The sequence below is a fragment of the Hirundo rustica genome, chromosome 3 (assembly GCF_015227805.2).
Source record: "Hirundo rustica isolate bHirRus1 chromosome 3, bHirRus1.pri.v3, whole genome shotgun sequence".
In the NCBI taxonomy this organism is placed as follows: domain Eukaryota; kingdom Metazoa; phylum Chordata; class Aves; order Passeriformes; family Hirundinidae; genus Hirundo; species Hirundo rustica.
In genome coordinates this window covers 31306061-31330073 of record NC_053452.1, presented here as the reverse complement: position 1 = coordinate 31330073, position 24013 = coordinate 31306061, and the positions used below count along the sequence as shown (strand labels likewise).

Below are 24013 nucleotides of genomic sequence, written 5' to 3'. Positions count from 1 at the left end.
AAGAGCTGGGCTGCCTCTGTGCCTTGCCCATGCTAGTCTAGCAGGGACCTAGATGTGTTTAAGCTCAGCAATTACTTAGACTTCATCTGTGCTCTCACTGCAGACTTGCATAACTGGAGTTATTGTCTACTTGCTTTTATTTGTTTTCTGTACCAGTGCACACTTAAACAGAGGGACCTCAAACCTTTCTTCAGGTTACTTACACCTCAGAACTTGCAGTTTTTAATTGCTGCGCACAAGGACTAAACTGAACTAATTAAGGATCTGAATAAACAATAGCGTTTGTGTGTGCTACATAATTAAATGCTTTGCTGAAAACAGTTTATTAACTTACAACATACTTAAATGTTGTTAATTAGTAAAATATTGATTGTTTTGTTTTCTTGTTTTGTTTTTTTTTTTTTTTTCCCTAAGTCCCAGAAGATGTGGTAAGATGTGAATGTCTGATCTTAAAACAGCATAGGTGGAGATCATCTTTCCCATATGGCTCACTTCTTCCTCCTCTTCTGAGAATTCCTGGCACTTCACCTTGGGTGATGGGAAAGACTCATATCTAACCTACGTGTGTCCTCTCACATAACAGATATGCTTTGGATGTGATAGTGAACTTAAAGGTTATTTATTTTTCCAATATCCTCGGTTAACTTTTGGTGAAGATACAACTCAATCTACATATATATGTGTATATATAAGTAAATGTTTTATTTAAAGGCAGCTGAGTCTTCGTCTCTTGAATTTAGTTGCTTTGTGGTTGAATTTTTATAATATTTTCATTTGACAGAGTAGTCCTGCAAAAAGAATGTTGACTGACTTAAAATGTGTCTGAATGTAAGTCTAATTATAAAACATCCTCCCTTTCACGCCATTTCAAGTATGCAACTTTAACTTGAAAGTATGCTGATCTTTCCAAGGATTACGCTTCTTAATCATGCACACAGTTTTATTTGTTTAGCACTATTATTCTTTCTTACTTGCTTGTTTTATTGGTGACTTTCCCCATGAGATTTTTCTGTCATAGACTAGATTGTCCCTGAGAGACCCAGGTCCCTGCTATGAATTTTGAAAGTGTCTAATCCTCTTCAAACATGCTCCAAATGTTAACTGTTAGGATTCCCATGCATCACTTTAATTTTTCTTTGAATAAGAATAAAGCTTTTCTGGGCAATGTTTATGAGAGGACTTGGGTACATGACTTGTTTGATGGCAAAAATAATGCTGGTTGATGCCTGGTCAGACTCATATGACTTTCTGGTTCTAATTTACTTTTTGACAATTGGAATGAGCAGAAATGAATTAGGCAAGAGAAGGATCAAGTGCTCATCATCATATTTCCTCTCAAGGCAAAAAACTGACTTATGCAAAAACTGCCTGGTAATGGTCCTGGAGCTTAATGAGGCAGGGCACCAACAACTCCTTTAAACAGAATGAAAACATGGGTAAAATGTGGAAAACATTGTGTTGGTGTGACTGATGAATGACAGTAGGCCTCTCTAAGTTTTTTTAAATGTGAGGTATCATTGGCAGAGACTATTCAAGGGAAGGGATTGCTCCTTGGCAGGAAAAGAGAAGTTTAAGTGAAAGGGATTTTATGTCCCTCCAAATATCTCTCAAGCAATGGAAACTGAATGGAAATGAAAATAGAATGGAGAACTTGAGGGGAAATTACCCATATAAGGGTGTAAGAGATCCTCCTTTTTAGATCAGGGATAGGTCCCAGGTATGGGTGGGAGGGTAAGAGTCATTGAGATTGGTGAAAAAATTGACTTTGTAAAGGAAAGGTAAATCCAGACATACCTGCAGCTTTAGTAGCCTCCAGTCACTATTGACAGAAAAGATGGTGGTTTCCATAATAAATTTGCTTGGTCCTTTTTTTTTTTTTTTTTTTTTTTTTTCTCCTTTATTTTTAAGAGTTTGTTTTTCGATTTGTAGGATTTGGCATGATAAGTTCAGCAAATTAGAACTCTGTTTTAAGGGCTGACGTTTTCATCAAAAGAACATTTTGTTGAGATCTTATTCTGTATTTTGGCATGTGAATGAGAAAGAAGAGCGTGGCTCCTGTGATACTGGTGATTTGTCTCTTGCTGCTTGTGGGGGGATGAATTCCTTATGTGTGCTTGTTTGCACCTACAGTCTCCAGAGGCCACATCCATGTGGAGAAATGTTCCTTTCTCCTGAAGTGTGTGTGACTGTTGAGGCCAGATGTGCTTTTGGTGCATGGGCTGAGCAGGGCTTCTTGTGGCCCTGTTGGCTGCAGTAGGTCCAGATCTGAGAGCAGGTGTTCTTCATTGTTTTTGCAAGTCTTCACTGCTTGGAGGAGCTTGGAGTATGATGAGGAAGGCTGAGGAAGTGAGAGCCTGGCATTAGGTGTTTTTAATTACAGTGGTTCTGGAAAGTGGCAACCACGAGCAGGAGCTGAGAGAGAAATAGGGAAATGTGGGGGGAAAGGGAAAGGGGGAAACAGTGCAAAGGTAGAGAAGTGGTATAGAACTAAATATTGCAGCAACAGGGAGGGTTGAAGGAATGAACCTGAAGAGGAGAACCAAGGAGAGGAATGCAGGTAGGGGACAGGAGAATGGTGTGTCTTAAGTCTTTAAAATGGATGGGATGCTTTGTTTTATTTGTTCTACTTTGAAGTATCCACATTCTTTATTTTTTGTAGATAGTGGCTAATTCTTGTGAAGATATCAAACTTCATTTAGAGCTAACTGTAGCTTGAGATAAATTTTATGATATATTTTGCAGGTGTCTGTGCTGAAAGCTTCCTATTGCTCAAGATTATTGGATGATCTTTATGACTGTATTGTGAGAGATGATAAATTTAGGATTATTTAATATTTATACCGTTTACACCATATTTATACAATTTATATTATTTATACCATTGTTTTTGTGGATAACCAAATACCACTAATTTCCATGTTGCCAAAGACTGGCAGTTTGCTTGCAGCACCTGGCATTTGTTTTAGCCTTCATGTTCTGGGGCTTTTTGTTTTGTGTAGAAGCTGCATCAACCAACCAGTGTTTATTTACATGTGTCCATCCCTCTCCTGGCTGTGCATATTTATTGTGCTAGTTATCTGTTGTCTTTTCTCAAAGTTTTTTGTTGTTTTTTTTTCCACTTGCATTAGCTCAACAAGCATTATGCTAATGATTTGTCTAGTTTTTTGCTTTCCTTTCAGCTTTTTTTTTTTATTATTTTTTTTTTTTTTTATTTAATAAGGCCTTGGAATAAGGACATAGTAAAATAGATCCCTTCCTCTGCCTTGGGAAGGGTTTAGTTGTGTGGTTTGCAGCCTTTTAAGAGAACTTTTTACTGCAGATTTTTTTTTTTTTTTTTTTTGCATAATATTAATATCCTCTAATAGGATGGCTTCTATTAATTACATTAACTGATCCAACAACATAAAAACACAAAACCTCTTAACAGCATTTTTACAAGTTTATTTTAAATTAAACTTCCAATCACGTTTGTTGTTGCAATAAATGTATTCCAACCTTTTATGTATTCCGAACAAAACTTTTAATGATGCTTTTTGGTATCTTACCAAATGTTGACAAAGCTGTACCATTATCATAAATACTTGTTTTTCATAAGCTGCCTTCTTTTATTGCGTTAATTCACATATCTTTTATAGTTCATAAACACTCTTTATTAAACCTGATGCCCACATGCATGCGTGCACTTTTATGATTTTTTTAAAGTTAATTTCAAAAAGTTATGTTAGGTGTCAGTGTTGTCTAGCATAGTTAATGCAGCCTTTTCTTAATACAAGTTCCTCAAATTAAATGCTTGGAGACTGTCGCTCCTTTTAGGGTTACGCTTTGTTAAAAACAATATTCTTTTCCAGAAATCTGTTTTAATTTTTGATATATTAACTCATACCCAGTGATGTATAAATTTGTGACTTAAGGAATACTTTATGATTTGGTATGGTCTTCTTTGCTTCCATAAGCTTTATTGGCCACCATTATGCAAGTAGTTTTTAATTATGAAGCTATATTCTGTGATTATTTTCTTTTTCACAGATCTTATTCCTTCAGTATGAAGAATGGATTTGCATGTGAGATGTAGTAAAGGGGGCTCTTCTCTGCAGGATCATTGCCTCATTAACTGAGGAAGTTTGTGTTGAGTGGGGCAAGGTATTGCAGAGCTGGCAAGGATGATCTGCACTAGGAGTACTGAATGTGCCCATGCAGAACAAATTTTGTGGCTGCGTAATTTTCTTTTTGTGTAAATGTGATTTTATTATGTTAGCAAAATATGGTCTTTATTTTTTGATCTTTTTCTTTATGCATATGAGCTAATAGCCTTTAGTGTTCATTGGGGAGCTGAATTGTTGGTGGTCTTTGAATGGACCATACAAATAAGAAAGTGCTGGGTTTGGTATATACTTGATTCAGTCCGTCTAAATATGGCTTGCATCTCACAGTAGTAAGAATGAGTAATTTCACATTAAATTATCTCCCTCTCTTCTGTGTCCTGAATAAAACCGTGGATTCTCTTGGGGGGGAAAAAAGATGAATGACTGTGTATGTAGAAACAAGGTTACTGGGTGGAACTAGAAATCATACGAGTAGCTTTAGCTTAACACTTCCTTAGTGCTGTTGTGTTAGTGTAATTTCGAAAGGAATGCTTTTAAATAAGAATTTATATGCAGGCAATATTCCTTGGGTGATGCCAAAGAGCATCATCTCCATTTGCAGTGTCTGTGACTTTGTGCTTTTGATAGCAGAGCAGAGGGTTCTGGCACTGAGAATTTCCAGGACATGCAGGGGTGTCTGTGCAGCCTGCAGTGTGGCCTCTGTGTGGTTGGATCTTCCCTTGCACCACGTAAAGGTATCTGTTAGGTCTGCATAAGGTCATGTCAGGTGGTCACTTCAAGTTCTTGCTGCAGAAAGGGAATAATTTTCAGTAGTATGGATCGTTTGGGTGAGAGGTGGGGAAACAGACTCAAACATTCCTGTTGTGAATGTTCCTCTTCACTAGCTCCTAGCTCAAAAGTTCCAAGAATCCCTCCAGCCTTTTCAAATTAGAAGAAACCAGAACACTGTAGGGAAGAAGACTAACAAGAGGAAAAAGAAAAGTAAATGCATTCACACTCGAGCTTGCACCCACCTAACAGCCAGCTTTACACAGTGCAAGGGAAGATCCAAGTAAGCAAGCACAAGCTTGGCTTTCTTTTCTTTTTGTTCTTACAAAAGCAAAGGTGTTGAGATGACTAATACATTATGAGGGAAGAGGAATGGTGAGAAAGAATATGAAATAAAGTACCTGTAGTTAAACTGCCTGTTGAAGTAATATAATTTCAGATGACGTGGTGGTAAGCCCAGCACAAAGGAGCACTTTGATAAATGTGATTCTTGGACAGTGGTGCGGGCTGGGGCTCTTCCAGCTCCCTGGAGGCTTCAGGTTCAGGCCGTTCCCTTATGTCATGTTTTTAGCTGCATGCTCCTAGGCATGAGTCCTAGGTTTAGGATGTCTTTGCAGAAAGCAGCACGAGGGTTGGGGCTGAGTGACACTTAGCAGCAGCTTTTACAGCCAAGAGTGATTCCTTTCAGGGGATTGTTGTCCCAAGTCACAGCAAGTGATAGCTGAACAGAGTGACTGATAGGGGTGCAACCTCCTAAATTCTGATTGTTGACCCCATCAAAGGGCAGGTTGCTCATTTCAGGAACAAGCCAGTCTCTCTTGAGGACTGTAGTGATGCTCTCATACTGCCGAGACCCTGTTTTATGGAGAAAATTGTTACCTTTTCCAAAACAATTCCCCTGCTGGAAGTAGAGAATGGATGTTTAACAAAGGACAGGTCTATAATGCTTGACACAGAGCAGACAGACAAAACTGCAGTCTCTTGTTCTTCTCATTCTCTCATCTCTCTGCCTGAATAGAATTGATTGGCTAGGACATGCTGTAATTTATTTTTACAATGAATAATGCTCCAGTTTATCCTCAGAGACAGTTGGGTGAGTAATGTCACACTGACCTTGACACCCTGATGTTGTAAAATGCAGGTGAGGTTGGCTGTTTCAAACAGAGAAGACATTAATTTTTTTCCTAATAAAAGTGGGGCTAATAAGGTAAAGTCTGTGATCTTTTTGGCCATGCTCTCCTTATGTAAAAATATTCATCTACTTCTGGGATTTGATTTGATTTACAGGTTCACCAGCTAGATGTTATTATCTTCAGTGCTGACTCTCTACCTCTTATCAGCTTACAGAGACTGAGTTTTGGGCATAAGTCCATGTTTTAACATGTAATTCTAATGAGGTGTGATTGACACTGTTCAAATAAACTTACGCCATTAAGCTGCTGTTCCAAAGGTTTTGCAACTTTTTGCAGTTAACTTTAAAAGTAAATAAAATCACATTGCCTGTGCACTGGCTGTGGATGTGTTTGTTTATTTGTGGAGGATGATAGCCAACTCTAGAATATAGAATGATTCAAAAATTGACTATATGGTAACAGAAGGCATAACAGGACAGGGAGAAGGTATTGCAGGATAGCAAAGAGGCAACTACCACCTTGAACCTTTAAAAAAATCTTCCTCATTCTGGTCTGTTACAACTGGTCATTGTATGCTTGGTGTTGTGACTGCATTAAAGGCAAGAGGGCTTGCTCTGCAGAATTCAGGCCTGAACAAATCTGAATTGCCTCTGAGTAAGCACCTGCAGACAAGAAGTTGAAATTGCTCAGCAGTTGCCAGAGAAGCTGTGTGGGTGTCTTCTCTCTGCAGCGGCATACAGGCCACCTCCGAGCTTGTCGCTGTTAGTTTGCCTCAGTGTCTATTAAGAATTGATTTTCTTTTCAGCTATGGCATCCCATGAAAGTTGCAGGAAATGAGGTTCCTAGTGAGCTTTGGACCAGGTCCTCAGCAAAGACAGGATATGTGCATATACTATCCCTTTATCTGTTTTAGAAGGTTGAAAATCTCTGCTATCTTAATCCATGACCACCTGTGCAGAGAGAGAGTCATAAAAAGTACATGTGCAAAAATTGTTTTAAAACATTTTTAGGGAGCTTTATTGCAAATCACATGCTTTCCTCTGAGCAGTAAGAATGGTAAGACACTTGCAATTCCTGAGTCAAAACATTTCTGATTAAAAGCTAGCGGATTCCTTGAACTTTGGTGGAATTTTGTATATGAGAAGATCTAAAGTCTCCAGGTTTTATTGGTTATTTTAGAGAAACACCAGAGCAGAGTTTCTGGTGTAGAGGCTTTACTCTGTCCCTCACTTCGCTGAGGCAAGACTGGGGATGAGCATTCAGCTCAGGTGACTCTCTTCTAAGCTATCAGTCACTAACAGCCCTTTGTCACAGTGCCTGTGACACTGAGCCTGTTGCCCAGAGGAGAGGTACATGGAGGCTGTTTGCCTTCTGCTTCTCTGAAATGGAGAAAGGAGGGACGGCTGCAGGCTGATGCTGTTTGGGAGGGCTCTGTTTCAAAGGCACACCTTTCCATGGTCATGTTATGTGAAGTCTGAGCTCTGGGCAGCTTCTCTGAGCGATCACCCAGCGCTGGAAGGTGTCCGCACCCCTGGGCTGGGTTTGCCGGGGAGACCCTGCATGGGGCTGGTGATGGGTGGGCCAAGCTGCGGGGCATGAAGGGTCTCGTGTGAGTGGTGTTTGTCCATTTCTGAGCCTTTCACAGCTCCACAGAGTGATGCTGTGTGGATAATGGGGAGTCTGACACATTACTGAAAGCATTCCATTTCCACAACAGTGAGACTTGTTTTCACATTTCCGAGAGCAGCTGGCTGCCTGCAGTGCACCAGCCCTATGTTATTTTCATGTCCTGCATTCTGCACTCTCTCAGCTCTTTCATGAGCATTGTCCCATGTACCAACTGGATTCTTAATGGTGCCTTAAAGTGGAAGTTTTCTTTTTTTTTTTTAACATTTCCTATCTCATAAGGATTTTGGTTAATAAATTATTCCATAGATCAGGTGTTTAAGCTCTCACATTGTGATGTGCAGTCTCATCTATTTGGAAATTGTTTGATTTATTCTTTTACATTTTAAGGCTCTTCCTGGGTACAGACAGCCCAGCTGACCTTCAGTTGCCTCTGAGTCCTGCACTGATCACCACAATTTTGCAATCTGTGAGTCTGTGACAACCTAGAAGTCTGTAAAAGCCATTCACTTTGAGTGTTTGTGACTCCTAGATGTGGCAGGAATGTTCCTGTCCAGTATAATAGCATCACGTTCTTCTTTCTTCATATCTAAATGAATTGCTTGGTCTTTGTCTGATAGCAAATTCCTTGTTTCGTTTACAGTAAACCTTTCAATTCTCTAACATATGCTAGGCTTCAGGGTACAATAGATTTTTCTCTTCATTATTTAAAAAGAAGTGTTATCTATAAAAAAGAAAATTAAAGTGTGTCATGATGATTGGGAGAGAAAATAAATATATTGAAGCTAAGCATTCATCCCAATTAGACCTTGCCACTAAGAACTACTGGTAGAGGGGGGGAATTCACAATGAATTTCAGAAAATGTGAATTTTTTTTTTTTTTTTTTTTATTCTTGCTTTTTATTAAATTAAGTCTCCTTTAGCACAGTGTGGGGTTTGGAGTTTTTTGTTGTTGTTGTTTGGTTGGGTTTGTTTGTTTGTTTGTTTTGGGGTATTTTTTTCAGGAATATAGTCAAATTTCTTGCTTTCTGAGATTATTCCTTGTAATAACTTGTCTTGTAATACTTGGTTAGAGCTCATCTAATGGCAGTCAGACAAAATTTCCTAGTCATATGACTCTGGACTTAAACCTCCTGGATTTCCCATTCACTGGCTCCAAATATACAATATTTAGTGACTCCTAGGGCTTCTTTTGCATAGGTGTTTTGAATAGTTTACTTCAACTTGCTGCCCACTAATCCTAAGGGTGGGTGGGAGGAGGAATGATATGTAATACATTCACAGAATCATAGACTGGTTGGGGTGGATGGACCTGAGAGATCCTCTAGTTCCGATCACCATGTCCTGTACTGGGGTGTCTTCCCCTAGGCCAGGTTGCTCAAAGTCCCATCCAGCCTGGTCTTGAGCTCTTCCAGGGACGTGGCATCCTCAGCCTCTCAGCATAACCTGTTGCAGTGACTCACCACCCCTACAGTAAAGAACTTTTTTCTAATGTCTAATCTAAATCTACTCTCCAGCTTTCTCGTAGCCTCCTTCAGGAACTGGAAGGCTGCTGTGTGGTTTCCCTGGAGCCTTCTTCTCCAGGCTGAAGCAGAAAAGCCATTGAATACCTCACAGCCTTCTCCGTGTCCTTTGCACCCAGGTCTCCCCTGTCCTTCCTGAGAGGACCCATGTTTTCCCTAGTCCTTCTTTTCCTAAATAAACATTTTTATTACCCTTGAGCAACACCGTGGCAATTCCCTGACCTAAGGAAGTGGTTGTCACTGGCAATAGATAATGAGAGCAGGTGCAGTTAGTGGCTGTGAATGTGTGTGTTGCAGATGCTGTGCCTAATCTCTCTCCTGTTTTCATGTGAACAGATACCCTTAACAGTAAGAAAAAAATCTCCACAAGCACAACTTAATTTTTATATCATCTTTATATTATCTCTTAATGGTATAGTCAGTTTATCAGTTACAAAACTACATAGGCTGTGCCTATCAGAGGCATTATCAGCTGCCATTTAGCATACTCATTAAAAATGGCTTACTAGAATATTAATGTCTATATTGTTTTTTAAAAATATTTATTACTTAGGGTACCTACTGGTTGTCTGATGCTGACAATTATCAAATGGGTGGTCAGTTGTCAACTAACATGCAAATAACCTACTGGATTGTTAGAATTTCAAGTAAGTTTTAAAATTTTCTGATTGAACAGAAGTGCCAAATTCTAATGGTTCTAGTTTGCAGTAATGAGGGAGCTGACAAAAGGATGAGGTTGCAGCAGGCCAGACTGGGTTTGAGCAAAAGCTGTAATTGGGAGATATCTTGATGCCCTTGTAGAACTGATTCTTCCTAACTCAGCTTTTCGTACCCCAGAATATTGTATTTTTCCAAACATTGTCTGGGTGGAGGCTAACCCTGGTTGAGGGATTGACCCAGCATTGCATTTTGAGGGGTAGCTTCATTATGTACAATAGGTCAGTTTACTGGGTCAAAAATGTGGTTAGTGAGAAACTTTCTTTGCAAAGCCAGCTGATAGTAGAACAGTTCCAGGTTGCTTATGTGTACAGCTGTCTAAGTTGTTAGATTTCCCTAGTACTCCAGACACTAGAGAGGGAGTTTCTTTTCATACACTATGACTGAGTGCTGCTTTCCCTTTGCAGTTTTTCTTTTGGTGCTTTGGTCTGACATAATTTTATTAGGAGCCATTTCAATGTACTTGCTTTTACGAGATCAAGCAGCTAACTTCTCCAGAAAGGTGTTTAATTTATTGCTAATTTTGTTATGCAAACATGTAGACAGAAGGAATAGAAAGAGTACATGGGTAGTTTAGGAAAAGATTTATGGCTTCCTTTTGTAGCGCAGATGTTTGTATAAGTATTTACATTTTGAAAAGCTTGTGTTAGCCTACCTGTGCTGAGGTTTCTCTGGGTCTGCATGCTTTCAGGAAAGAAAAATCACGTTTAATCTTTGTGCACCTTCTTTTCCCTGTAAAATCTATAGCTGAAGATTAACATTCCTAGAATTCACGTTTCAAAATCTAATATTTTAGTGAGCTGAAATTTATGCATGTTGTAAAACCACACAAAGATGGCAGCCATTATTTCAGTCTCTTGTTACTGTGGAATGGTCAGCAACTGTCCTGGAACGTGTCCTGGTGCCGTCTGATACCCTGCCAGCTGCTCTGGGGCCCTGAGGACAAGCAGCAGAACCTTGGGGACAGGCAGGGAGTGGATGCAGCACTTCCCCTGCTACACTGCAGCTTCCTCCTCCAGCCAGGAGAGTGGTGGGTGAGGAAGGAGGGTTGCATGGAGATGCTCTGTGAGCCTTGGTGGAGCAGGCTCTCCTCCCGCTGACCCTGTGGCTCATTTTGCTCCTGGCAGTGCTGCATGGGCAGGTGTATCGCTTCTGCACCTTGGAGGGGACCTGGCTGCTGAAGGAGAATTCCACCCTGCCCTGGAGGAACCTGTCTGAGTGTGAGCCCTCTGACCAGGTAAGAGTTTTTCCCATTTCCCCCCTGCCCCGCCCCTTTCTGCTGTTGTTTAGGACAAAGAAGAGAGGAAAAAAGGAGTTGTTGATGCCCACACATTTTTGTCCTGTCAAAGTAATCTTGAGTGACTCACTTCAGTAAGCCTAATGGCGAGGGACGTCAGGTCTCTCCCCTTCAACAAAGGGAACATGGAGGGTAGGTGAGAGCACGTGTAAATGTACGTGAGAGCTAAGAGAAGTGACTCAGGTCATCCCAGCTGTGGTGTGGTGCAAGGAGCTCAGCTGCAGGAGTGACCCCCTGTTATTCCTTTGCGTTTTTTCCATTGTCACGTCATTGTAATAGTGACCGTTTGCTCTGTCTTGTTAGCAGCTATTAAGGTGATTAGGATGAACGGAACGGAAGGATGTTTGCTTTTTCACCTTTGGGCATGGGGCAATCCCTGCCTTTTTTTTTTTTTTTTTTTTTTTTTTTTTTTTTTTTTGTTGAAGGTTTTTTTGTCTTTATACCTTCATTTTCTGTGGGTGACGGAATTAGGCTTGTCAGTGTTATTTTCTTGCCCTCATGCTTTTTACTCTGCAGGGAGCTGAGATGTCTGGCACTAAATGAAGGCGAGCACAGGGATTTTCTGAGGATTTTTGACAGCCACTGGCGTCAGCCAGTGCACTGTGTGCGTTCCTGTGACACGTGATACCACTACTACTGTGAACCTCCAAGGGCGATGCTTTTCCACACAGAAACTGAGTGTGCTCTCTCTATCCCAGGATACTGGAAACCAATGCATTACCTAGTCAAAACAGTTCAACTTTGTGAAAGTCCCAAGAACTGCAGCATATATGCCCTCTGTAGTTTCCATTGCTCAGTGTCTCATTCTTCAGAAGGAATAAATGGCTACAAACTAGGAGATGGGGAAAGAGAGAGTGTCTGTTCTTGGAATATGTGAATTTTAACCTTTCCTTTAACTTGCAGACTTACTCCTTGTCCCTTTTGTGTTCTGTGCTATGCCAGAAGAGTACATTGTCTTAATGCTATGTGTAAGCCTGGTCATTTGAGTTTTTCCTTGTTGGCCATTATGATTTCTTCCAGACCTGTGTTGGGACATGCCAATGACTGGGGTACCTAATAGTAACACTTGTTCATTTGGCACCTGCCTGCAATTTTTCATGAACTTATCTGGATTCTGAAACCCCTTGTACATGGTGTTACTCCCTGAAATGTGAACAGCCATGTTTGGTTTTCTAGCTAATGTATATAGAGCCCCATAGTAACTTTGGTTTATGCATCCGGCATGCAGGAACAAGAAGTTGTTTTTATAAGTTTGTCATGGGTTATATTACAAATGTAACTAAAACAAATTCCAAAGTGTTAGTGAAACTTTATAAATTTAGGTGTAGGATGTCATTTTCATCTGTTTGCATGTTTTAAATTGTCAGGTTTCAGTTGTTTGCTTAAGCTTTGATATTGAAGAGATTTTCCTTTTCATAAGGCAGTTTTTGTTGCATTCCCTTTAAAGCATTAACCTAGCAAATCTGAGGTACAGCCTGTATGTTCACCTTAAATCCTCCTGGCTGTGCAAAGTACATCGGAATAACTGTACCTAATTTATGAAGTACAAGGAATGCATTCCTTTGTACAGCACAGGTCTCAGGAATCAATCAGAGTTAGCAGCTTGAAGAAGGGGAAATAAAATCCCTGAGTCTATTTAGACAAAGATACATGCTTAGAGATGAACTAACAGTAAGTATGAATGTGCCTCAGAGGCTGAGCAGTACAGCTGTGTTAAAATACAGAGCTGCCTGCACCTTTTCAAGTAATTCTTTTCTCTGTAAGGATTTTGGCCAGAATTTTCAAGCAAGAATTTTTCAAGCTCAATAATCATGTTTTCAGTGAATCTGAAGAGAGCCCCCACTGCTGTGGTCTGCAGCAGGTTGCTCTCTCTCAAACAGTGCAGTAACACCCAGGTCATGAGATGCTGTTGGGCTGTGGTTTGTTACCGGGAGGTTGCTTAGTTGAGACAGAAGACAGATTATTTGGGGGCAGAAAAGGGTTTAGCTATGTGAATGCAAGGCATGCTTTGCCTCCAAATCATCAAATAGGACCTGATTTGTTGCACTTCAAAGTGTAGATGAGGACCCCCCTCACTATCACAGTAAGGAGATTTGCTTGAAGTGCTCAGGTCTGAAAAGATTGGGTCTTCCGTTTTTACTGCAGATTTGAATTGTGTCTGTGCTTCCTGCCATCAGTTTTAACACTTGCTTGTGTGGTAATTTATGTTTCTCCAACTTTATTATGAAATAATGTCTCATTATCTATTTTTCTAGCCAGGCTGCAAAACCCAACTATTTGAGTGAACACCTGGGAGCAGCTGAGGGATTAAGATTAAATTTTTATTTGTTTAGAGCATATGGAAATTGGAAGACTGATCTGACATGTGCATTTAAACTTGAAAGTAGGAGAATGATTTCTGGTTATCATTATGGAAGTTAGAAAGTAGCTGTGAGAAAAGAACTGAAGGCCGTGAAGTCTCTCTTTTCCCCCTCCACTTTTTGTTTTTCTTCTTTATATGCTCTCAGGATGCACCAGAAGAACAGCTCCTGAATTTGTCCATCATATACACCATTGGATATGCTCTTTCCTTCTCTGCCCTTGTAATAGCAACTGCCATTCTTCTTGGATTCAGGTAACTGGTGAAGCTTTGAAGAGAGTGGACTAAAGGTTTTATGTTTTCCTATATGACAGTATTAGACTTTGACAGAAACATTTGATTATTTTTTTCCCTCCTTCCATCACCTCATTATTTCTCTATCTTTTGTAACTTCTCTGTTCCTTTCTATAATAATTCCTTCTCAAAATGCAGGTAAAACTGCCAAATCTTTGCAGTTACCCATATGAATGTGTGGAATAGGTACTTTTTATCAATTAGAATATTTTGTTAGGCAAGTTTTTATTTCAATGACATTTCCACTAGAAGAGGTGGTAAAAGAGATGCAAGCATTCTTTCATGGTCTCACCTTGCAGATGAGGCACAAATCTGAGACGGGTAAGGACACTTAGGAGGAAAATTTTCACCTTGCTCTGCTTGGAGTTACCCAGAGCATAAATCTCAGTCTGGCCTATATCCCTGCCCTCACATGCAAGATGTGCAGAAATGGATTTTTGGATTTTTGACCGTTTTTTTTTTTTTTTTTTTTTTTTGGAGAACTTTCAGAAATTCTTATTTCTTTCACAATATAGAAGAGAGTCTAATTTGAAACTTGAAAAGCTTTTGAAATAAATTGCTGTCAGCTGGCCATAGTGACATACTGAGTTCATCCAGGTTTGCATGTACAAATTCAACAGAGCATATAAAAATGTAGACACTCTTGGTTGCACATGCCAAAGATACAATCCGTGTGTGTTTGGTTAAGAAATTAATAAATGACAAAAACCTCCACCAGACCAAAACACACAACTTCGGATTCTAATAGGGATTTTTTTTTTTTTTTCCCTTCCTCTCTGTAAATGCAAGAGATGTTTTGATTCCAGCCAGACTTTCCCAGTTTGAGGGTGCTGAGCACAGGAGACTGATACAACACACAAAGATGAGATCCTGTTCTGTTGGGGGAAGGAAGTCCCTCTGCCATGAAGCTGATTTCTACAGCCAGGTCCCATCCCTCTTGTGTCCTGATAAAGCTGCCTCCTAAAAAATATAATGTTTCATGTCCTGGTACTCTTACTTGAAATCAAGTCAGGAATCTTCAGTGCTCTGATCCTTAAGAAACTTCCTTCCCTGACTGAAGAATTATCATTGCCAGTTATTGGTCATTTGCTCTGGTGCCTGCATTACACTTTCAGCAAGGCAGTCCCTTTCCTTTCTTCCCTTATGTATTTAACAAGGCAATTGTCTTTTAACTTCTGATTTCCAAAACTAAAATGATGCAAGCCTTCTCACATTGAACCATACATGTTAGCACCCTATTAGCCCCTCTCCTTCCAGAAGCATAGGTGGGCAATATCAAGGAAGTTTTAAAATGACTGTGGAAATCCAGAGACATGCTCACCCTCTGTGAATGCCATGTGATAATTATCATTTGTATGCGTTGTACCTGTGCAACTTTGGGACCTTTCTGAAAAAGCAGCAGATGGCCTTGCAGTCTCCAAATGTCTCCCAGGATAACTGTTTTCTCCTCATTTCACCAATCAATGACACTTCCTGAGTAATCTTAGGAGCCTAAATGTAAAGGTCACAGAGCGCAACCATGTACTTTGTGAAGGAAGGAAGAAAGGATGTTTTCTGCCAGGGAACAAAGAGCAAGTTTCTAACCAAGGACTGGTAGGAGAGGGAATTTTGATGCCCTGACTTTGCTATAGCATTTTTTCCTTCAACTGTGAAGCAGGGACTGGAGAAGTATACACATGTGTGTACTTCTCATTTTGAAAGTGAGGTTCCAGAGACATCAGAGATACCAAGAGTCTTGTTAAAACTACGCCATCAATCCATTTTGTGTTCCCCTGTCTTGTTTACCAGGAGACAACTTGGTCCTGGATCTCATGAGACCTACCTCTATGTGAATTGCAGTTTCTGGATTCTGACTGGAAACTCTGCTCGTCTCCCCAGAGCTCCTCAGCATCAACAAATGGGGATCAAAATCTAATTCAATGATGTGCAAACACCAATGGGCCTCTTAAAGTTCTTGGACTACAGAATAACCTTTTTGTCTGTAAAGGTGATGCAGCGGAGGAAACAATATCTCCCTAGAGTCCTATTTTGCATCCTCTGAAAACAAAAAATGGAAGGAAAGTCTAATTTCAGTGGTGGAAGCTGAATTAGGCCCATAACTTCATGACTGAAACAATTTGAAACACTTGCACTGCCTGTAGCAGAAATACTCAGTAACTACTTGCAACCTAATTTCATCAATTGCCTAATTTGCATAACTTTCTCAACCAGATTGAAATGTGTAGCAGTTCTGAAGGGTAGCAACAAATGAATTTTGAGTTTAAGGAACGTAACTATTAATAATAGGTACGTTTTGAAAAAATGGTGACTTAAAAGTGATACAAAAAAATCGATCTGACTTATGACAAACAAGTTGTTCTTCAGTACAAACCTCTACTTTTCTGACTAAGTGAATTTTTCTAACAAAATTTATAGAGCTGTAAAAACCAGACATTTAAAGTACAAGTTCACTGAAAGTTTTGCTGGAATAATTGCTGATTACCTTATGTTATGTGTGTCTTTTAGCATCTTAAAAATCATACCCAGAGTAACGTACTTTGATGTAAAGTGTGTGCCCTTGCAGAGCTGGGAGAAAAATGTTTGTGAATAAGGCTGGTAAAATATTGGCAGCATTCTGCAATTGGATGCCATTTACATGACTCTAGTTTCTTTTGCTATCCCTTAACTTGCTTTTTTTGGACAAGTAGCAATTTTATTGTCTTTGCAGCTGGCTGCTGAAATTCAAGAGGATTTTTCTTTTGTTTTTTTATGCTTTCAATTCTGAACACAGCGGTGAAAAATCTGTTCCTTTTACTTCTACAGAAAGTATTTACAATTCTCCCAGAAGGCAATTTGAATACAGATTTTTCTCTTGTTGTCAAAGGGTAATTTGCAGGTGGATGTTTTTTCATTGTGGGTTTGAGCACAGCCAGAAGCTGCACTGCACACCAGTCCTGAGCTTTGCCAAGGTAAACTTGCGTAATGACATTGGGGTCAATTCAAAGCAATTAGCTTCAGCATTATGTGGAACTTGACTTTTTTTTAGCCCTTTCAGATAAGGCTTCTGAAAATGACTTTATTTTTACATTTTTTAAAGTTTTTGAAATATATTTTTTCTTAACGCACCTATTTTCTTCCTTTACCCAAGCATTGTCTCTAAGGGCTGAAGCTTTGAACGTGTTTTCTTTGATAGTATTTTCTTCCCAAAGGCAGTTTGAAATCCCGACAGCCTTTCTCAAGTTATGGGATTTCCTCTGGTGCCTCCTGATTTCTTACAGGGCTTGTTGTTCCCTTTCTCAGTCCTGTGTCTGATGTTGCATCTTTCATGTAAGTAGTGGATCTGGACTAGATTTTTCCTTTTACAGACATCTGCATTGCACGAGGAATTACATTCACCTGAACCTCTTCACCTCTTTCATCCTCCGGGCTATATCTGTTTTCATTAAAGACTCGGTGGTGAAGTGGATGTACAGCACAGCCACACAAGAGTACCAGTGGGAAGGACTTATAGCCTTCCAGGTAAGGGCAGACACTGTGGTCATTCTCAGCATATTGGAGTCATCACTGCGGTGTCTGCATGACAGCAGGTAATTAAATTCTTTAGTTTATGGCATGACATGTTTCTCTACCTGTGGGAAGTTTGCCCACACTAGACAGGGGAACAAGAAGCTGATCTTTTTGCATACAAATATATATATATACATACACCAATGCTCATGTCTTCTTTCTGTGCTGCAGTTTCACTTCTTTCTAGCAGTGACAAGAGGCCATTTCCCTAAGCCAGCACTTTTTGTGATAGAACTGTCCATCTGGTCAGTTGGTTGTCCACCAGCTAAGTTGGTTGTTTTTGGTCGTCTCTACATAATCTCTTAATGACAGGGAAAAAAGGATGCATCTGATTAAAATGCAAATTTGAAAGCATTTGGAAAAGCTTTGGAAGAATAGGTTAATTAAATACTTCTAAGTGATGAGAGAAGATATACAGCTCTTTTGTAAATAATGATGAAAGTGTGCCCTTCCCCATTTGGATTTGGAATGCAAAATGTACTTGAAACCTCAAAGAAAGGTAGCTTTATTATCTGCATGGCTCTGGTGACTCTAAAACATGGATATGGCATTTACTGCTGCAGTACAGGGTTGGAGTGATACATCCTTAGTGACCATCCTTTTCTGACACTGCCTTAGGCAGAAGTGCTAAAACTACTTAGTGAATCTCATATGATGGTTGATTTTTTTTTTCTCATCTGCAATTTGTCAGTTGCCAGAAAATAACATTATAAAACACATCTTAAATGGTTTGGAAATGTTCATATTGGCTTGTCAGTCATTTTCTCTTTCCAAAAAGCGTAGACTCTTTTACTCACACGGTTTACTCAACAGTGGTTTCATCAGGTCTGATGGATACATTAATTAGATAATCAGATTTCAGACTTATCTAAAACCCTACTGATCATCTCTAATTTACCAGCTATGAGAGAATTTGTTCTTAAATGGAGTTCACTGGGCAGCATTGCTATTCTATGAAAATATCCTTTGCTTTGGCAAGTAGTCAACTTTACGTCAGCCACTCTTCTTTTTTTAATAGAGAAATTCTCAATTGCAAAATAGAGTATCCAGGAAAGTGAAAGATTCACTGACTGTAGTTGATATAGTACTTTTCACTTCTTCATCTTTATTCATGCTTTTCAAAATAAAATCCATTTCTTATTGAGGGGAAAATACAGAACATGTACTTTTTTTTAAGGAGTAATATTGTTGAAAGCATCTGTCTGCTGTGCATAGCACCTATCACTGGCTTCTGTCCATTCAGTAATAAAATAATGTGATTAGTTTAGCAAGCTCTTTTATGAGGAGCAAGAGTAGGAAAGAGAACCAGTCTTTTGAGTTAGTATCCTTTTATCCTCAGATTTATTCCCTGTTGCGTTACTTTGGGCTGTGCTTTTTTCCGTCGCAGGAATCACTCAGCTGCCGTTTGGTCTTCGTGATGATGCAGTACTGTGTGGCTGCAAACTATTACTGGCTGCTGGTGGAAGGCATGTACCTGTACACACTGCTGGTACTTTCAGTCTTCTCTGAGCAGAGGATTTTCCGCCTTTATCTCTGCATTGGCTGGGGTGAGTCGATTTTTCTGTTTGCCTGTGGCTGCACTGGCAGATATATAAGAGGAAAATTTGTGTGTCTGTCTTAGTGCTTCCAGTTCAAGTCCCGCACTCTGCATTCCCTTTTTGTTCCCAATCCCTTATCTGGTTTGGGCTGGAGGGTGCGTGGTCACAGCTCCTGGACACTCATGGCACAGAGGCTGTGGGACACGGAACCAAACCAGTGGCAGGCACATGGGACTTTTCCTGCAGAACACCAGCTTCCCAGAACAGATTATGTGTGGGAGGTTCCAGCTGGGTGTGGACTTTGCTGGATTGTCCTGCTTCATCTCCTGAAAATTTCCCATTGCATTGAAAGACTTGTTAACTACTTGTGGTGCAAAAAAGCAATGATGCTTTGCATCTGGGCGAGGACAATGGTAGAGAAACGGTGGCAGCAGGAGGGGGTGATGCAAAGGGGCTGATGAGCAGGGGACTGCTAGACAGGAGGTGTCAGGTTGGCTAAGTGGGCAGAGCAGGTCAAAGAGGGAATGTCTAGGGAAAAAAGGGTCAGGTGCATGTACCATGGGCATGTGTGTGCTTGAAATCAAGGATTATGATGCCTTTAAATCAGCTGGTTGAGCAGGGGTCACCTTCTGTAGAAAGGCTAAAGCTTTGATTCTTTCACTGTGTAGGTCACCTGAAAATACATCAGAGTTTGGAATTAATCCTATTTTTGGAGTGATCTTGCATGTACTTTTATTGCATTCTCTCCCTTCCTCTTCTCTACCTTTCCCTTTTGGTGGAATCAGGCCACATTTGGAAAGATGAAAGTAAATCCAAGTAAAGTGCATTCACAGATACTAGTTGGAACGTTTAAGTTGCTTTGACTCTCCTCCTCTCTCTATGGATTTTGACTGTGAATATTTTAACAAATTAGTTCACTGGAAAAATGCATATAAATGGCAAATTATTGTGAATTACCCAATTCTACAAAAATGTGAGTTATAAGGAGAAAAGGCTTTCTGGTATATCGATAGGAATAAATAAATAAATGCAAATAATAGCAGTTTCCTGCTGGAGAGTTTTATTTAAAGTTCTCTATCTTCCATATTCTTTCATGTCAGGCATGCAGCAAAAGCAGCACCATTTTGTTTAACATTTGAACTATATGTTTTAATTAGACTCTCAATTTAATTTTAAAAAAAGGGGAGGGGGAGCTATTCTGAATCACTGACTGAGGTCATGAAAGGAAATAGAAAAGAAATTAGAACAAAATTATATCTAGTAAAATCCTGAGGGCATTGTGTTATTTTATAGGAAAGTGTTAGGCTGCTTGGTCTCAATCACTTCTATTTAGAGTTTGTCTCCTGCAGATGCAGAAGGCTGAAACAGATGATGTTATTTTGGTTTTGTTCTTCATTTACAAAGGTGGCTTTGCTATTTTATATTGAATTTCTAGATGAATTTGTGGAAATGAGCAGCAATGCAAGAACTTGGCACTAGATACATGAGCTTCATCCAAGCTTCTTAGAAAAGCTCTGTCTGTGCCATTCAATCATTATCTACACAGTTTCTTGCTCTTCCCTATGTGTATGTGTGTGCAAACCTTGCCAATGATTCTCCACCTTCAAATGCAAAAGCATCTGCTATTTCAGTGCTCCCAGACTAGTTATACCAGATAAATTTCATCTCTAAACAGTGGAAAGATACAAAGATTTCTCCCTTTCTTTCTGCTTCTTCATTGGTGATTCCATTTTTTGGCTCAAGTCCCTCACCAGGTGACTTTCTACTGTATGCAGTGCTCAGAAGTTTTTTATTTAATATGATTTTTGAGCTGTGTTGATAGCCTCAGTGTAATGCTGAGGCTTCAGAGTGACAGTAGGTTCCTGTTTCAGTTGTTGTCCTGCTCTTTGGAATTGTTAATCAACTATAAAAATAAAGCTGGAGCAAAAAATAAATATTTGTTTGATTGCCAGAGCCAATTTGATACTCTGACCCTTTGTTCCATTAATGAATTGTTTCTTACCAAATAAATTTTTAACTTGTTCATTTCTCATCACTTGATGAATGCTTATGTATAAAAATTTCACATTTGTATTGCTCAGAAACAAAGTCACTTCCAGCTGTTATTTCTTAAAATTATAACTGAAGATTGTGATCACTCTCAGACATGCCAGAGTCTGCTTTCCTGAAGCCCAGGGTACTGAGCTTGATTTGCACCCTTCTTAGTGCCCTAAGGTTCTTGAATTTCACCATTTCATGGTCACTACAGCCAAGGCTGCCCTTGGGCTTCACATTCCCACCAGCTTCTCCTTGTTGGTGAGGACAAGGTCCAGCATGGCACCTCTTCTCATTGCTCTTCTATCACTTGGAGGAGGAATTTATCATCAACGTGTTCCAGGAAACTCCTGGATTGCTTATGCCCTGCTGTGCTATCCCTCCTGCAGATATCTGAGTGGTTGAAGTCCCCAGGCAGACTGGGGTCTGTGGCTGTGGGGCTGCTCCTGTCTGCCTATAGAAGGACTTCCTGGTCAGCCTACAGCCTACAGCAGACTCCCCTAGAATGTCCCTTGTCCCTGTCCTCCCTTTAACCGGACCCATGAGCTCCTAGTCAGCTCCTCATCCATCCCCGGGTGGAACTCCGTGCATTCCAGGTGCCACTGGTGTGGTGACACTCCCTCCTGCTCTCCCCTGCCTGGCCTTCCTGAAGTGCCTATGGCATTCTGTTCCAGCAGTCCAGTGAGGAGCCATCCCACCATGTCTCTGTGATTCCAGTGAGGTCATAGCCCTGCAGGTACTGGCACGGGCATCCTGCTGTTAGGAGTGGGGTGGGTTAAGGATCCCATTCCCCAGTAACTTCAGTTTAAAGCCTTCTTCCCAGGCTTGGCAAGCCTATGACTAAAGATTCTCTTTCCCTTCTCTGTCAGATTCAGCCCACAGTAGACCAGCTGTTTCAAGCTATTCCAAATATATTTTTGCTATATGATAGTATCAGGTCAGTTCTAAAGTCAGTTATTAGACAGTAGTGCTTTTATTATCTGTTCAAATGACTAATTACCCTTTGCTGTTGAAGTGTTTATAAAGGAAAAAGTCTGTTTGTCTTGCATTATTGTACTTTACAAAACCTAGAAAAGTCATAAAATCTTGATAGACCTATGAAAACTAATGTAGTTTCATAAATTGGGAGCGATTTATACTAACATCATGTATTTTGATAGGATTCTATAAACCTTCCCTATTAATTGTGTGGTAACTGTATTCCTAATGGCCCCTTCCTTGCTGACATTTCAAGCCATACTAGGCTTTGAGATGGCAGTGTTAAAGTTTTTCTATTTCATTTTATGTGGAATATGTCTTGCTTATGTCTTCTATTTCTTTGTCAAAGCAAACTTTCATACGTTTATGTCAACCTTCAGTTGCACATATTTTACTGCAAAAACAATTGTATATTCCATTTTCAGTCCTGGCAGAGAAAAACAAGGCAGAAACAGCAGCATCAAAACCCCAGAATTTTTAATAGGCTAATGGAAGTGCAGGTAGGTGAGAGGTTTCCTTCACTCTGGGTGTCAGCACAGCTGCAGCTACAACAGCCTTTGATTCACATAGTCATTTGCACTTGCAGAAGAGAAAATCTGTTGCTACACACTGCTGGTACCAGGTGCTTGCTTGGGAAATCCTTGCCCATGAATCTCACTTTCTAGAGAGAAGAAAAAACATTTATAAGAAAGGGGTGGGGAAAAAAACAAACAAAAAACCAAACCTAACTACAGAGATCAAGATCATTACTTTTTTGTTTTGTTTGTTTCTCAGTATGTGCAGACTGGCCTGAATCAGTGTCCAGGACACCAGCCCAGTGTTCATCCTGTCTGAACTCACAGCAGGAGTTGCTGAGCCTGACATTGACTTTCAGCTCTCCGTGCTGTAATGAGTCGTCTCTGGAGAAGAGCAGTTTGTACTGTAAAGATGCTGTATCAGCAGATTTTAGTGGAAAAGGAATCTTTTCACATTTAGGAGTAGAGAGGAGGAATGGATGGGGAAACAAGAGAAACATCCCACAGTGACTCTGAGCAGCGTCCAGACAGGAGAGCATTTTCAGCACCAGAGACTAAGAAGAAAATGTTAATAAGCAGCTAAATATTCTCCGAGCTTCTGTGGTAATTTTACACCCAGTTGCACTTGCAGCATGAAAATCACCATTAGAAAAAATATAATCTGCTTCCTTCCAAGCCTTGGCAATCCAAACTTGCTCTAAGGAAGAATACTTTGAGGAATGAAGCTATTAAAAGAAGCAAGCCTGGCTAGGGCATCAAAATCTACATCCTGATTGCAAGGAAGATACGACTGGAACAGAGCCAGTAAGAAATCTTCCTTCAGAACCCAGTATGAACTCACTGTAACAACGGGGTGCATTCGTTGCACTGACCACTTTCCTATTTTTAAATGAAAACTCTGCTTCAGACAAGGATGCAAAAATAGATTTTGTGTCCACTCTTATCTTGGTAAGAAATGTGTGTTCGGGAGTTCCTTTTAATCCTCTTTATGACTTCTAAATTAAACTCTTACATGTTTTTCCCTTTTTAGGAAGAAAAAAAAAGTTTCATCTTTTCTTCTCACATCATCAGTGCTTTTACTCTTTTTGCATGTAATCATATTTAGTTATCATTTCTTTCAGTTCCTCATGGCATCATTCTTGCATTCCTTCATCAGTTGGTTGATCATGTCAGAGCATCTTGGGTGCTTTCTGAGAGAAAGAAGAATGGACTTGTTCTGACAGCAGTAGTGTCCTGGTTTATGTGCCTGATTTTCTCAGAGGTTGAACTTATCTGTCGTGAAAGTGAGGGATGTCAAGTTACGGCTAAAATACTGAAAACAGCCCTAAAATGCTGTGTTCAGAGTATATTCTTCTTGAAGGGTTTCAGCAGGATGCCAGTGCTCTGGTCCTTCAGAGACAAATCTGCTTCAGGAAGAATCTCTACTCAGCACGTGAGGATGAGGAGTGCCTCTCTTGCTCCTCATATGTCTTTCCTGAAATTGTCTCCCTGTAAAGTGAGGTACAATCCAAACTACAAATGAGGTGTGTCTGTAAGAATGGAAACTTGCTTGCACATGGAGGTAAGGGAAGGATGGTGGCAT

General features: G+C 40.1%; 1 protein-coding gene across 2 annotated transcripts in view; it reads left to right on the top strand.

The window, feature by feature from the left end:
• GLP1R (glucagon like peptide 1 receptor) overlaps positions 1 to 24013 on the top strand; it is an 84165-nt gene that overhangs the window by 40417 nt on the left and 19735 nt on the right. Inside the window, exons 1-5 of one of the 2 annotated variants that reach the window (XM_040059929.1) lie at positions 2425 to 2557; positions 10998 to 11107; positions 13675 to 13781; positions 17165 to 17318; positions 18754 to 18913. In XM_040059929.1, the coding sequence (XP_039915863.1) occupies positions 2521 to 2557; positions 10998 to 11107; positions 13675 to 13781; positions 17165 to 17318; positions 18754 to 18913 (568 nt within the window). In that variant the 5' untranslated portion in view covers positions 2425 to 2520. Of the gene's footprint in view, positions 1 to 2424; positions 2558 to 10997; positions 11108 to 13674; positions 13782 to 17164; positions 17319 to 18753; positions 18914 to 24013 lie in introns of those variants that run through there. The other variant, XM_040059928.2, reaches the window with a different exon arrangement.